The sequence below is a fragment of the Myotis myotis genome, unplaced genomic scaffold (assembly GCF_014108235.1).
Source record: "Myotis myotis isolate mMyoMyo1 unplaced genomic scaffold, mMyoMyo1.p scaffold_m19_p_2, whole genome shotgun sequence".
NCBI lineage: Eukaryota > Metazoa > Chordata > Mammalia > Chiroptera > Vespertilionidae > Myotis > Myotis myotis.
In genome coordinates this window covers 113,870,510-113,886,467 of record NW_023416324.1, presented here as the reverse complement: position 1 = coordinate 113,886,467, position 15,958 = coordinate 113,870,510, and the positions used below count along the sequence as shown (strand labels likewise).

The window sequence follows — 15,958 nt, the reverse complement described above, 5'->3', positions numbered from 1 at the left end:
ATGCCTTGGCAGAACCAGACCAAATGATTTTGTGGGCCTTACACAGTCTAGACCAGATGTTCCCCACCCCTGCTAAACAACAGACCTGCAAGATGGACTACAAATTAAAACTCACTGAGCACCAAGCTTTTGAAGCACCTTTCATATCTCGCCCAACAACACTACCCTTCCCAAACCCTCAGTCACCCTGCTTTCATTTGAGCAGGCTGGAAATTCTATAAAGCAAACAGGACCCAGAAACAAGTTGAGGACAGAATTCCCAGTCTTCCTACTTTCTGGGGATTTCCTTCCCCCACCCACCCCAACCCCCCGCCATCCCCCTTTTGTAAACTGAAGATAATCAGTTGCCTCAGAGGGATTTCGGGAGCACTGCTCCAAATGGCAAAGTAGGTATTTTTGTAGCATAATATATTTCCAGTGTAGACATGCATGCATGTACTAACAGCCATGAAGAGTAAAAATTCAATATTGACAATTAAATTTGGATTCTGATTACCATTTTATCATAGAAGACAATTAATCCAAGCATGAGTTAGCATTAAAATTGAGGAGAAAATGTTGAGTGGCAACAGGTTCTTAACAGAAAATGCCAGATTACATAATTCACCCAAATCAACAAGATGAGAAGAAATGATAATAGTATAGACAGTGCACATAACAGAACTATAAACCTAACTCATTTGCTCGCAGCCTGCAAGGGAAGAAGATAATTAACTAATTTAAGATCAAGAAATACTTTTTAAGATGCAAAAAGAAGACAAAAATATGTTCCAAATTTTTACTTTAAGGCTACATTTCTACAAGACCCAGTTCATATTTTTCTCCTTCAGAAACATTCCCTAACTTTTCCAGCCTCTCCATCAGTTCCCCACTATTCAGTGGGTATAGTTTTCAGTTTTGCAAGATGAAAAAATTCTAGATCTACTGCACAACAATGTGCGCAGTGCAGGTCACACCACTGTCCTGGACACTTAAACGGTTAGGATGACAAACTTTGTTTTTTAGCACAATTTTTTAGTCTCTGTAAATAAGGAAGTTTCACATATTCAATTAACTGAGCAACTAGACACATAAAAAAATATGTCTCCCAATTTTTACAAAGAATACTTACTTCATTTTTGTTAAGGTCCTAAGAAGCAAGTACTCGGCTTAGTGAAAAGTAAACACTAGTAATATTATCCAACAACAACTAAAATTGTAATGCATTCCCTGAACTCCCTTCAAATCTTTTTCATAACACATATTTTTATAGCAAGGTATCTTCCAGAAAAGGCAGCAACAAAATAATACTAACTGGGGGCAGAGACTAGGTTTTAGTTAACTTTTTTTTATCAAAGTTAGACTTGCAGTCTTGGAGTCCGCAGTTCTACATGCCTTGTGAAAGCAGCTGCCCACCGGCATAAAGCCCTCATTTCCCACTCTCCAAACACGATTCTCCTTAACTCTCCTCTCCATGTCTTTTGTTTACCTCTTCATCTCTAAATACCATGCTTACAGGCCTACTTCTTGGTTCGAAGCATTATCTACTGGCTTCCTGTATGGAAGGTGATGGAATACTCAGCTCCTTTCACCTCCCACCAAGCCATTACTTACATATCCCTGTCTTCCTGTCCTGTCTTCCCAACAAAAGACTGTAGCAGATTTTAATTCTGAAGTGAGTATCTATACTAATAAAAGGGTAATATGCTAATTAGACTGGGAGACCTTCCAGGAGACCTTCCGGACATTCGTTCTTCTGGACAAAGCCATGGTGGCGGGGCCGAGGTAGAGGCAGTTAGAGGCCAAGAGGGGAGGGCAGTTGTGGGTGATCAGGCTGGTGAGGGTCGGGGCCATTGGGGGTAAGCAGACCAGCAAGGGGGCCAGTTGGGGGCAAGCAGGCCATCATTGGGGGTCAGTTGGAGGTGAGCAGGCCAGCGGGGGGTGGGGGGGAGGGGGTTGTGGTAGTTGAGGGTGAGCAGGCTGGCGGGGGGGGGCATTTGGGGGCAAGCAGGCTGGCAGCAGGGGGGCAGTTAGGGGTGAGCAGGCCGGCAGGCAGAGTGGTTAGGGGCAATCAGGCAGGCAGGTGAGTGGTTAGGAGCCAGCAGTCCCAGATTGCTAGAGGGATGTCTGACTGCTGGTTTAGGCCCGATCCCTGTAAACCAGCAGTAGGACATCCTTTGAGGGGTCCCAGATTGGAGAGGGTGCAGGCTGGGCTGAGGAACACCCCCTCCCCCGTGCACAAATTTTGTGCACCAGGCCACTAGTATGTTTATAAGAATCATTTAATTGTTCATGTAACAGAAATGAGATAAACATAAAATTGAAGAAATTAATAAAAGAGGAATATAAACTCCCATATGCATGCACACACATGCAGTCCTGTGTGTGTCCACCATCCATGGATAGGGCTTGGATGCCACGGCATCCTAACTGCTGTGATATCTTTGGCATTCGGATCTTGCTTTCTAAACACTAGGAAGAAGCAGGGTTTCTTAAAGAAATGGTTGACGGAGGATATGAGGCAGAAAAAGTACAAGGCGAGCCTGGGCCATCTTTCTGTGCCAATATATAGATAGCATTTCTCATGAAATACCAGTTTCAGGCATGGTTCAACGGATGCTCAAACTTTTAAGTGAAGGACTGCGGAGGAGCAGGATGGAGGCAGCGGCAACACTTTTACCTTGTATTGGAGAATGGTTTTTACAGAGAGCCAAGCTATCTCATCAATGAAAACCTATTCATGCTCAAGTAAAGCATGAACTTAGATCACACTTATGCAAGCATTCTGTCTAATCTCCAGGGTTATTTTCAAAGCAAGCAAGGCAGATCTCTCTTTCATGACAAATGAGATATAAGGGCACTGAAAATGTAGAGGTTTGGAACTAGAAGATGGTGTCCGGAATCAGAAAAGTTAGTGTGCAATGTCTGCAAGGACTCAAACTGAAAGTAAGCTGGTGGGCTCAGATAAGAAACCAGACTGTCAATTATGTGTTTAGCGGGGTGTATTTTTCTAGTCCAAATAGCTCAGTGAACATGTCGCAAATTAATTACCCAGTGTGCAAGAAAAGTAGCTTTTCTTCTTTGCATGGGCGGGGCAGGAGGGGAATAAGGACAATGGTTCCAAGAGTACAGTCAACCAAGAAAAGTCTGTCATCCTCCTCCAACCCCAGCCCAACAAAACTTCAGGGGCAGTTTAACCATGAAGCATTTTAAGATTCTTCTAATCTATCTCTTCCCCCCAAAAAGACCTCATGCCCATGATACCTCTTTCAGTTTTCCCCATATTAAACAACCAGCAACCCCTAGCTGCTCATCTTGCAAACAATTCCATCTTTCTCTTTGGTTTCTATAGCCCCTGGAGTGTGCTATGCTCTGCCTGCTCCCACGGCATCCATGAGAACAAGAGTTCTGGCCCTCCAATGCCACTGAAAGCCCTCCGACCCTGCATCTTGTTCCCCATTTGCACCTTTCTCCCATGCAAAGTTTCCTGTTTCCAGGGGCCCAGACCTACAACATGCACCCAGCAACCAGGTCACAGCAGGGAGGAAAGAGCAAACACCCTCTAGTGAGCCTACCTCCAACTGTGCCAACAAAGACCTCACTTTGGAGGCTCGAGTCTCTTATACACAAAATGGAATAATGAAACCTACACTGCAAGATTCCTATACTGATTACAGATAATGTCTACAAAGTTCCCAGCACGATGCACATAATACTTATGAATGCTGGCTAGTAATGACAGTACTCCCAGTGGCAGCTCTACATACTCTCACTAGTCCACACTTATTGGCCATTTACAGTGTGCCAGGCACAACTCTAAACACTTTAGTATTGACTCATTTCATCCTTAAAAGGTGCTATCAATCATCCATTTTATAGACAAGAAACTGAAGGAGTATTATAACAACTGTAATAAGAGGCCCTTCAACATTCCCCAGCATCCAGCCGACAGAACTGGCATATCCACTCTAGCAAACAGCCTTTCACCAGCGCCCACTAGTAACCGATGCCTAAGCCAAAAATTATAAAATCCAGGCAGTTCCACTCCTAGTCAAACTATCTGATGACCCTATTTCTCTTCTGCCAGAAATGCTTTTCCTAATACAGCACCCCCTACTCTGCCTCCTGGGATATACCTCCTTTCAAACTACTCAAATGTCATTGCCTCTGTGGATCGCCCTGGACTTCCCTCCACATTTCATTCATTTCACTCATTTCACTATTAGCCGTAGGGCATATATCCAAGCAATCCAAATACTAGAGAAGGAAGGAAGACTAACAACTACATTCTCCCTCTGTCCCCGGACCAGCAGAGTGGAAGGGGCTTAGAGCCTAGGTGGATTCGTGCAGGGAGGGTAGGGTTCCAGGCAGCATCCACACCTCAGCATCCTCCTCTTTGAAGTAGGATAAAGCATCTCTCTCTTTCTCAGAGAACCTGAATGATAAATCAGGAAATGAGCAGAATATACACAGAATCCAGCAGACGTCACTAACAGAACGGGAAATGTGGTATTACAGCACACCACAGTAATCCTGGGAGAGCTGGTGAGGGGCAACTATTCCCACATTAGATGACAGGAAAGCAGCCCTGGGGTCCAACAGCAAGGGGATGAAGGGTCCCAAGGCTAAAACACTCCCTCAAGTAACTGAGACCATTTCCACAGTGCTATCAGAGCTGACTCAACCTGGGGCTGAAGGGAGCAACCTGCTGACCTCATTAGAGAATTCTATGCCCCTCCAGAAATGCTACAGAGACAGCAAGTGTAAATACCAGAGTTATTAGTTGTCTCAGCCACAATAAGAACCTCAAGGGGAAAGTCCTACAAATAAATGTACAGAGCTCCTTGTTATTTACTATAAAGACATATGTCCTGATCTGTTCATACTTTAATTATGTAAATCTGTGTAAGTTTTGCTTTTTTATTTTTAACTATTAGCTAGACCATTTTAAATGCTTTTCTCTAGTGAGCTCAAAACATTTAAGACAGCTAAGCATCGTTGTTCAATTAAAAACTAAACATCATTCAACTCTAAAAAATATCTGAAACTAACTATGTATTAGGCCTGGTGTGCTTTCCTAAGTCTGCAGCACTCACCTATGTGACAGCATTTTCTAAACATCATGTCTAACCATTTCCTTTTCTGTATTTTATTTTTTTAGGACTCATAAGGACAAAATATTCCAACCTCTTCCTCCAAGCTTCCCTAATTCATCTCTATTTTAGAATTGCTGCCCTGAAGTTAGAATATATCCAAGTCAAATATTCCTTTACCCTCCTTGAATTTACATATAAAACCTCACCAGTAAGCCCAGCCCCCTCTCCTCTCACTTTTGGGTCCACACTACCGGGTGTGTCTGTGCTGGCTGAGAGCTCCCAGGGCAGCACCCATTTAATCTACATTTTCGGTCTGTAACTCTCAGAATGGTAGTGAAGATTTCTGTGTGGCTATGTTTAAAGAATTTACACACCAGGGCCTGCCCCTTTGTTTCTGTGAGTCCACCTAACTTCAGGGAAACTCTCTTTAATAAAATCAAGCAGCAGTGCCATTTCATAGCACTGTTCTAACTCTGAACGTGGGAACTGAAAATAAAACATATGTTTCTATTACAAAGCAATGAAGGCCATGTCTATTAAAAAAACTTTACAAAGAACAACCATCAAGACAAAGCAGCCATAAAACCAACCCCAGAAAAGGGTGACACCTGATAGTGAATCTCACCCCCAATGTGCTGAATGATTCTTTTCTCTATCAAAGCGAGAACACAGAACCTATTACTGCAAGTTAAACTTCTGAAATGTGTGCAACTTAATCCAGCTCAACACATATATATTTGTGTACTTGCTGGCTGTATGGCCTACGTGGACTGTGAAATCTGCTACTTTATGGCTCTGCCTCCACAGCCAAATGCTTTCACATGTACTGTATAATCTGCTTCACGAAGCTAAGGAAGGTGCTGAAGACAAAGCAGAAAGTAAGAGGTTACCAGGTGTAGCAGGCTGACATTAAACCAATATGAGATGTTTGAAACATGCTCTTTTCATATAGTATAGATAGTATGTTACATTTGCACTTTAAAAACTCATGTCAGAATAGAGATAAATTGGACATTTACAGAATTAAATTACTTATTCATTACAAAGCATAAAACAGTAACTTTGTTTCGGACAAATCCGGTAGGCACCACTTTACCCAACTGATCAAAGTATCCCAACAGTATGGAGACAATGCGATATGATGAACTGCAACAACACTGCTTCCTGGCATCCACCAAAAGTGATCGCCTGATCTAATCTCAAGGAGCTGGACAAGTGCAAATCCAGGTACAGTCTACAAAATAACTGGCCTGTCCTCCCCAAAAACCTCAAGGTCAAGAAAAAGAAAGGTGGAAGAACTACTCCAGATTTTAAAAGGCATGACAATTAAAGGGAACACAGATTGTGGGTCAAGGTTGAGAGGACTGTCTAGCCGATTTGGCTTAGTGGATAGAGCATCGGCCTGCAGACCGAAGGGTTCCGGGTTAGATTCCGGTGAAGGGCACTTCCTTGGTTGCAGGCTCCTCCCCAGCCCGAGCCTTGGTCAGGGCGTGTACAGGAGGCAACCAATAGATGTGTTTCTCTCACATCGATGTTTCTCTCTGTCTTTCTCTCTCTCTTCCACTCTCTCTAAAATCAATGGAAAAATATCCTCGGGTGAGGATTAAAAAAAATAATTTAAAAAAAAAGAATGGTAAATGTAATGAATATAACAAAAATTCCATGATGCTCTTAACAAGAAATTAGAACCAGGCTTCCCTCCTCTTATTTGGTAGAGGAAATCATATGGTTTTGGTGATACACTCTTATCTGAAACTAGAGGCCTGGTGCACAAATTCATGCACGGGTGGGGTCACTCAGCCTGGCCAGCAGCCTGGGGGAGGGACTAAGGGAGGTTGGCTATGGGAGCGCACTGACCACCAAGGGGCAGCTCCTGCATTGAGCGTCTTCCCCATGGTGGTCAGTGCGTATCATAGCAACTGGTCAACTGGTCGTTCGGTCGCTTAGGCTTTTATATAGAGAGAGATTCCTAAAAACCCCAACTACATTTGTGTTCTTCACAAATGATGAGGATCTATCAAACTTTTATTTGTTCTAAACTTGTTTCATGTTTCATTTGGTAGAATCATTTCTGCATGATCATCTTTTTTTATCTTTCTGTGACAGTTAAAATCAGATTAAATTAAGCATTAAGGAAAACACTGGCAGGAACAAGTTACAAAAAAATATGAAGAGAATCTAAGGGATAGAGGAGTAGGCTCTCCATTATAGCTGGTGATGCTGAAAGTTTCCAGGATTATGAATTGGGGCAAATGGAAAAATAAAGATATACACAGACACATAAATACTTCAGTCTAAGTATTCATTTACTATCTTAAAAATTACTGAGCACCTTCTGCATGCCAGACACCATCCTAGGAGATCCAAGACTCAACCAATCTGACATTTCTCATAGAGAACCATCATAGCTGCGGATTAGTGACCCAAAATTAATTTAAAATATAACATGAGGTGGTATGAACAGCTATGACAAAAAGAAACCAAGACAATGAAGTGCCATGTGAGCTGACAGCAGTGGGGGAGCAGGCAGGTGGACACCTTGGAGGTGGGAGGGAGAGAGGTACCCACGGGTCATGGCCTGAGGTGAAAGTCACGTGTGGACCGCTGGTGTCGGCTGACATAGACATCTGAGTGCGAGAAGGACCCATGAGAGGATTCCAAGTATGGAATCATTTATGTCTTAGCTACAAAGCAGAAAGCTGTCATTAGAGAAGAACAAACACAAGATCAGCTGGAAGCCCCGCAATGGCACAGGCACAGGGGGTGAGGGGTTGGGGCCAGAGCAGTAGCCGCAGGGGCTGAGGACAACGTTGTCAGATTCCGATTCTATTTTGAAAGAAAAGCTGACAGGATTGCTGAGGGACTGAATGCAGTGTTTTGAATGATAAAAGCCCAGCATGACAATATGGCTCTTACCTTCATCCACCCAGGGACACATGTACATTGGCTGAGGAGGAAAAGCCTGAGGAAGGAGCAAGAGTGCTGATGGCGAGAAGTCAAGAGTTGGATTTGATACACATTAGGTTTAAGATGTCTGTTAGTCATCAAAGCAGAGGTGAGCAGTGAGTCACCAGATGTGTAGGCTCTGGGGAGAAGCACTAATAAGTGCAATAGTTATGGAGATGCAGATATATAAAGAAGAACTGCCTACGTGTTTGTGTGATGTGTGTGTACATACACACAATGAATGAAGGAAAATCCAAGAAGGAAAACTCAGAGAAGGGAGAGAGAAACTTGAACACTGTATCTATGTCAACACCATTTGAAAATACCATTATGAGAATGTACTAGAGGCCTGGTGCACGAAATTCATGTAGGGGGGGGGGGGTGACCCTCAGCCCAGCCTGCACCCTCTTGCAGTCCAGGACCCGCTCAGGGATGTCCACCTGTGAGCCAGCAATAGAACATCCCTCTCACAGTCTGGGACCCTTGCTCCTTACACGCTGCTCCTTACCGCTTGGCTCACTGCTCTTTAGCGCTGCCGCGGAGCCAGCCGTGAGCCCAGCTTCTGGCTGAGCAGCGCTTCCCCTGTGGGAGCACACTGACCACCAGGGAACAGCTCCTGCGTTGAGCATCTGCCCCCTGGTGGTCAGTGCACATCATAGCGACTGGTCGTTCCGCCATAACAGTCACTGAGGCTTTTATTATATAGATTACTTTAGTATAAAAAGGCAGCATTTCTTTTATTTCCCTCAATAAAATAATAAGCTAATGAAAAATATTCAAGTCAGAAGTGCAGAAGTAATACAAAGTTGAGACAGCACTCAAAGACAAGCACATTAATTGTGGGTAATTTCCTCCCAGCTCTTTTCCCCTGGACACACACACACACACACACACACACACACACACACACGCACATGCACACACACGCACACACACACAGTGATGTTTTAAGTGCAGTTTAGTTTTGCTTATTTGTTTTAACACACAAGATACACTGAACTCAAAAGGACAACCATAAATGCATTTTTTGTTTGTTTTGGATGTATGTTTTTATGCTTTTACAACCACTTCACAGCCCACCTGCCTGGCATCTGAGGACATGTGCTTTCTGCCCCTGTCCCTCAGAGCGTCACAGCTGGGTCTCCTTTACACAATCATAAACAACATGTTTTAATTTCATAAGGAATTATTTGAATACTTAATTTTGAAATGGACATCATGATGTACAATTCCCTGTGCACATTTCTAGTGCAGTATCAAGCCTGTTAGAAAGCTCGCTTCAGCATCACCTCAAGGAGTCACTGTCTAGTCACCGAAGAGTGAAGACTCTCACTAGAAATGCCCTACCTTCAGTTCATTCAGTAAACACCTGTCTTGAGCCAGTATGTGTGCTGTGTGCACGCGTGGGAGGTGGGGGAGAGGGGAGAGGGTGACAGGCACAAAACTTTTAAAGAAAATTTCAGACAGCGAAGCGTGTTATGGATAAAGTAAGAACACTTGAGACTGTAACTGGGAGGAAGAGGAGAGAGAGGAAATGCTATTAGCCAGGTGTCCAGAGAAATCCTGCTGAGGAAATGACATCTGAGCCAAAGCCTCAGTGAAGAGGAGGAGGGATGCAAACGCCCTAAAGAGCAACCCAAGTACCAGGAGGAGAAAATGCAGAAGCCCTGAGGAAGGATGGAGCACGGCAGGAGTGACGACAGAGGGACAGCAGTCTGGCCGGGACATCTTGGGAAGGGAGGTTAAATCATAAATGGCCTCGATGCCATGGCAACGAATATGGCGTTCATCCTAAATACAGTAAGAAATTATTATAAAGTCATAAAGAAGGTGGTGAAGTGTACGGATGCAGGACATATCTGAAGCAATATCCCTAGAACCTGCTGATGGAATCAAGATCCTGGGAGTATGTGGGCAACGACCAGCTTCTCCACCCGCACCATGAGTGACTTTTGGCCTCACCATGAACCTGCTCAGTACTCACCTTGCAGCACTGTGTACAGAGAGCGCAAGCAGCAACTGCGTGTAGAATCAGTAATGAAACATGCAGCATATCATACTCTCTCACTCACCCAAATTGGGATCAGGAGCCTGGCGTTTCTTAATTTTAGCTTCAGAAATAGCAGAATAATAGGCACAAGTCATCTTGATAAGCCACATTGCTCGAACCATTGGCACTGAATATTTAGCTAAATATGCAAAAACATCTTCTTTTTTACTAAGGATGGGAACCTGAAAAGAAATAACATATTTATAATAATCACATATTATGTTCACCATTAGCAAAAGAAAGAGACTCTAAGTTCCTTCTGGTTATAAGAAAGTATATCCTCCTTTAAAAAGTATATCCTTAATGGATTTTAAGCAAATTTTCACTAAGGAAATATAATCAAAACTATGTTTAGCACATTGGCAACACAATTTTATCAGCTGTGCTTTCTTCCTTATAAAAACAAATTACCTGCAAATTGTCAGATGCTGAAAGCTACTCATCGTGTCAACAAAATAGAAAAATATAATAATTTCATGACAGTCCTCTGAGTTTATCCCAAAATTGAAACAGACAGGTCAAGTGAGAAACTGTCCCCACTCTACATTTCTTTCAAGAACACTTTTTTGTATAAAGTTTTTCGACTGTACCATTTCATAAGAATTAACAATTTCCACAAAGCTTTTAAAAGTGCCTTTAGCCCAAAATTTAAAATAGAGGCTAAAATGATGGAACAGTGAATTTGCCTAATAAAAACTGAGCTAGAAATAGGTGGGTAATTAATTCGCTGATGGAAAGTCGGCACTTGGGGCAGTTAACTATTTCCTTTAGACCACAAAGGTACTATTTAGCAAATTAGTATCCCCATGTACCGCCACATGATTTGAAAGAGTTAATCCACTCTTAGAATTCCTCATAAATACCCTAGGACAGCCTCGCTTATCTATATACATTTCTGAAACTAGAGTAAGAGTGGACAAAGGTTTACCGACTATGACACAGCAGGACCAAAGCAGTGACAGGGAGAGGCAGGCAGCTCCCCTAACCCCCTTTCCCACAGGAGGGACGAGGGCCTCTCTGTTCCATTCGTGGCACCAGCCTGTTTGGCTAAACCCATCCCTGCCAGGCTCTTCATTTATGAATGCAATAATACCAACCAGGTCCATCTCACCGAGTGGTTGGAAAGGTAAAGCAAAAGAATTACATATCAAAATTATAACAAGTTTTGTTTTTGTTGCCAATTCCAAAGATTTCTCCATGCCAGCCAAATTGTTTTCAAGCCATGAACGTGACCTCTCCTAAGAGGATCCTAAATACCACACCATGGACATTGAGCCTCAGTCTCTCTGCCCCACACTCTTGTTTGATTTTGTGCTAGAAATCAAGGCTTCAAAACAGCTAACCGGTTCATATAGCACAACATTTTTCTCTTAGTTAGCCAAATCCTCGTTTAGTCAGTGGATTTTTATATCATATATATGTTATAAATTTAACTATCCATATATTTGATACAAAGTGTGATCCCAGAAATGAAAGCTAAGTATTTTTTATAAAACAAAGCAATGTCATCTGACTTCACTTGAAATCACCTGGGTCTTACCAAAGAGCATCAAGCTGCTCCAACACTGAAGGAAAGCTGACTGCACTGAGAAGCAGTGTGTCCACATACTGTCTCTTATGGGCCCTTTAACAGACTTGTGGTCATGTGCAGTTCCTGCCTTGGGTGCTGACTTGAGAACATACCCCTGCGAGGCAACTACATGTCCAAAGCTGACTGAACGGGAGCTGAAGATTACAGGCCACAGCTGTAAGGCCTCCTTTCTGCAGACCACAGCAATACATTTTCACAAAATAATGTCTGGAGCCCTGGCCAGGATGCTCAGTGATACAGCACTGGCCTGCACACCTGAGGGTCTCGGGTTCAATTCCCGGTCAAGAGCATGTATCTTGGTTGCAGGTGTGTTCTCTGGCCTGAGTCAGGACATGTACAGAAGCAACCAATCGAAGAGACACATCGATGTTTCTCTCTCTCTCTTTCTTTCCCCCTCCCTGCCTTCCACTCTCTCTAAAAATCAATGGAAAAAATAATTTCAGGTGAGCATTAATTTAAAAAAAAATCTCTTGAAAATGTAACTTACAAGGCACATCTTTCAGGGGGCATAAAGCTCGGGATTTTTATCATTTATTCAGTTCAAGATCTGAGTGGCTGCTTCTCACTCAGAACACAGTTTGGGGGTCTGGCTGCCTCTTAATCAAACATACCAAAGATTATAATACCATGACCTAAAAAAATAGGCAAATGCAAAAAGTAAAGTTAGCATCTCCAAAGAAATGATCGCATCTTTTATAAATGCCTAAAGTATTTCTTTTGAATAGAAATTGACAGGAGGAAACAAAAAGTTTTTGAACAAGTGAAATGTTTAGATGAAATAGCAAACAAAACAGAGCCACAGGTCTTAGGATAACAGCAGAAGGCAAACCTCTAGTTTCACTCATTGCTCCTATGGCAGAGCCCTAAGAAATGGTTGACTCAAATCAAGGGCTTTAGGATGTAGAAGAATATACGTGAAGAAAGTTAATTAAGGAAAAGACACACATTGATGGATTTGTCGATTTACAGCTCGGGCGAACTCAGGAAGGAAAATATATTTACCCAAGTGAACTTCCTTACAGTGATGGATTCTATTTTGAACAAAGAAACCGTCTGACTTGAACTTGTAGCTGAACCTAGGCAATCCCCTGCAGCTGCTTGGTGTCTGAATCAAGCCAGACCTGCATGTAAGTACCAAAAGTAAACTAAGACACCTAGCATGTGATGGTTTTCCATCCTGGCATCACCCTTCCCCTTGGATAAATGCTACCATCAGCATCAGCGGCTCACTAAACAGTGGTATAGGCCAGAGGAAACCCATAGACCACAGACACCTGAAGTGAATACCTGATCAGAAATAGTGAACTGTGCAAGAGCCAGAAGGGTATCCTTAGGGGCCAAAAGTCTCCTTCTCCAAATCCAGCCTTGAGCCTGTCTGAGTTAAAAGGCCCTTCGCAGGCCATTGTTTCCCTCTCCATGGCTACATACTTGGGAGCTGTAGAGCTTTATAGTAACAGAACCCAGGCCCAGAAACCTGATCCATCCCATATAGAACTATTTTGAACTCTCTATCAGAGCTGGAAGATGATTCATGATCTTAGCACGAAAATGAAGGTCTTCTGCATTCAGCCATCTCACAGATAAATACCAGAAATTAAAGAAGTATTTAAACTTTCTAATATGAAGAAAATGTGGAGAATGCATTCTTTCACCCAACTCAGAAAGAGATTTTACTGTCCCAAGAAGATTATATGCTGGAGAGGGGAGGGGGACAAACTTTTGAAAAGTCCAAGAAATGAATACTTCAAAATACCTTCAATGGTTTTGTAATGAAAACATCTTTGGCCTAGCCAGTTTGGTTCAGTGGATAGAGTGTCAGCCCGCAGACTGAAGGGTCCTGGGCTTGATTCCAATAAAGTGCACATGCTGGGTGCAGCTTGATCCCCGGTCCTGGTTGGGGCACATGCGGGAGGCAACCAATCAATGTGTCTCTCTCACATCCATGTTTCCCTCTGTCTCTCCCCCTCCTTTCCACTCTCTCTAAAAATCAATGGAAAAATATCCTCAGGTAAGGATTAACAACAACAAAAAAAAAAAAAAAAGAAGAAGAAGAAGAAGAAGAAGAAAAAGAAAATATTTTTTTAATTAAATCTTTATTGTTCAGATTATTACAGTTGTTCCTCTTTTTCCCCCCATAGCTCCCCTCCACCTGGTTCCCACCCCACCCTTTGCCCTTACCCCCTCCCCGCACTGTCTTCATCCATAGGTGTACGATTTTTGTCCAGTCTCTTTCCACAACCCCCACACCCCTTTCCCCCTAAAGAATAGTCAGTCCACTCCCTTTCTATGCCCCTGATTCTATTATATTCACCAGTTTATTCTGTTCATCAGATTATTTATTCACTTGATTTTTAGGTTCACTTGTTGATAGATGTGTATTTGTTGTTCATAATTTGTATCTTTACCTTTTTCTTCTTCTTCCTCTTCTTAAAGGATACCTTTCAGCATTTCATATAATACTGGTTTGGTGGCAATGAACTCCTTTAGCTTTTCCTTATCTGTGAAGCTCTTTATCTGACCTTCAATTCTGAATGATAGCTTTGCTGGGTAAAGTAATCTTGGCTGTAGGTTCTTGGGATTCATCACTTTGAATATTTCTTGCCACTCCCTTCTGGCCTGTAAAGTTTCTGTTGAGAAATCAGCTGACAGTCGTATAGGTACTCCCTTGTACGTAAGTGACTGTTTTTCTCTTGCTTCTTTTAAGATTCTCTCTTTGTCTTTTGCTCTTGGCATTTTAATGATGATGTGTCTTGGTGTGGTCCTCTTTGGATTCCTTTTGTTTGGGGTTCTCTGTGCTTCCTGGATGTGTAAGTCTAGTTCTTACACCAGGTAGGGGAAGTTTTCTGTCATTATTTCTTCAAATAGGTTTTCAGTATCTTGCTCTCTCTCTTCTTCTGGCACCCCTATAATTCGGATGTTGGTACGCTTGAAGTTGTCCCAGAGGCTCCTTACACTATCTTCATATTTTTGGATTCTTTTTTCTTTTTGCTTTCCAGGTTGGGTGTTTTTTGCTTCTTCGTATTTCAAATCGTTGACTTGATTCTTGCGATCCTCTAGTCTGCTGTTGGAACTCTGTATAATATTCTTTATTTCAGTCAGTGTATGCTTAATTTCTAGTTGGTCCTTTTTCATAACCTCAAGGGTCTCACTAGATTTCTTGAGGGTCTCACTAAATTTATTGGCTGTTTCTAGAAAATTCTTGAAAAACCTTAAAAGTGTGGTTTTGAACTCTATATCCAGTAGTTTTCTTTCCTCCATTTCTGTCATTTGTGTCCTGTTTCTTTGTCTCCACATTTTTTATGCTTCCCTGTGCTGATAGAGTGGCTTTCTGTGTTAGGTGTCCTATAGGGCCCAGTGGCTCAGCCGCCGCAATTACCTGAGGTGGACACTCTTGGTGCACCCCTTTGTGGGCTTTGTGCACAGTCTTGTTGTAGTTAAGCCTTGATTGTTGTAGGTATCACTGGGAGGAATTGACCTCCAGGCCAATTGGCTGTGAGAATCAGCTGTGTCTACAGTGGGAGAATTTCTGTGCTGGAGACAGCCTTCTGGGGCAAGACTTGCTTCAGTGGGGCTTTGATGCTCACTGAGTCTTCCCCCTGAGTGTGTCCCTTACGGATCTGAGGAGTTGTAATCTGGATGGTCCCACTCTGACCACTGGGTACACTGGCTCTTGGATCTCTAAGGAGGTGCTAATTTAGTTCTGCCTGAGGCTACCCAGCAGGAGCTATGGAGAGATATGCAGATTTCTCTTCTTTGTTTGGGGTTTGGAGGTGTCCAGATGAGGCCCAGCTGTGATGCAATGCAAGGTGCTGTGGGGCCTTGGGCCTTCTTTTGGAAGTTCTGGGTCTCTCTGACCCAGCTGCAGTTTGTTAGGTAATTTTCAGATTGCAAAGGGCCAGGCCTTTCATATGCAAAAGCCTCTGTGCACAGCTTGAGTGGGGCGGGGTCTCAGGGGATCAACAGGGTGGAGCAAATAGCTATGGCTGATCCTTAGCCCTACCCTAAGAGGCCCCGAGTCTCAGTGTCCTGGTAATCACTGTAAGTACCTCTGAGAGAAAGCCGCCTTCGAGTTCCGACCGATGCCAGATAGTCCAGTTTCTCCCCATATCAGTCTGGGTCCCCCAGAGACTCACCTGGAACTGCAGTTCAGAGCAGTTGGGAGCTTGAGACTCCCTCCCAATTGAAAAAGACAACCGTGTCCTCAGTTGCCAGCCCTTTCCATGTGTGCCTCCTTCTGCACTTTACTTCCGCACCTCCTCTGAGTCTCAGAGTGCTCTTCTCTTTCCTTCTAGTTGT

General features: G+C 43.1%; 1 protein-coding gene across 1 annotated transcript in view; it reads right to left on the bottom strand.

Moving 5' to 3' along the window:
• Positions 1 to 15,958, bottom strand: part of MED12L (mediator complex subunit 12L) — a 423,259-nt gene that overhangs the window by 314,865 nt on the left and 92,436 nt on the right. Inside the window, exon 6 of the mRNA XM_036350497.1 lies at positions 10,094 to 10,253. Coding sequence (XP_036206390.1) covers positions 10,094 to 10,253 — 160 coding nt within the window. The remainder of the gene's footprint in view (positions 1 to 10,093; positions 10,254 to 15,958) is intronic.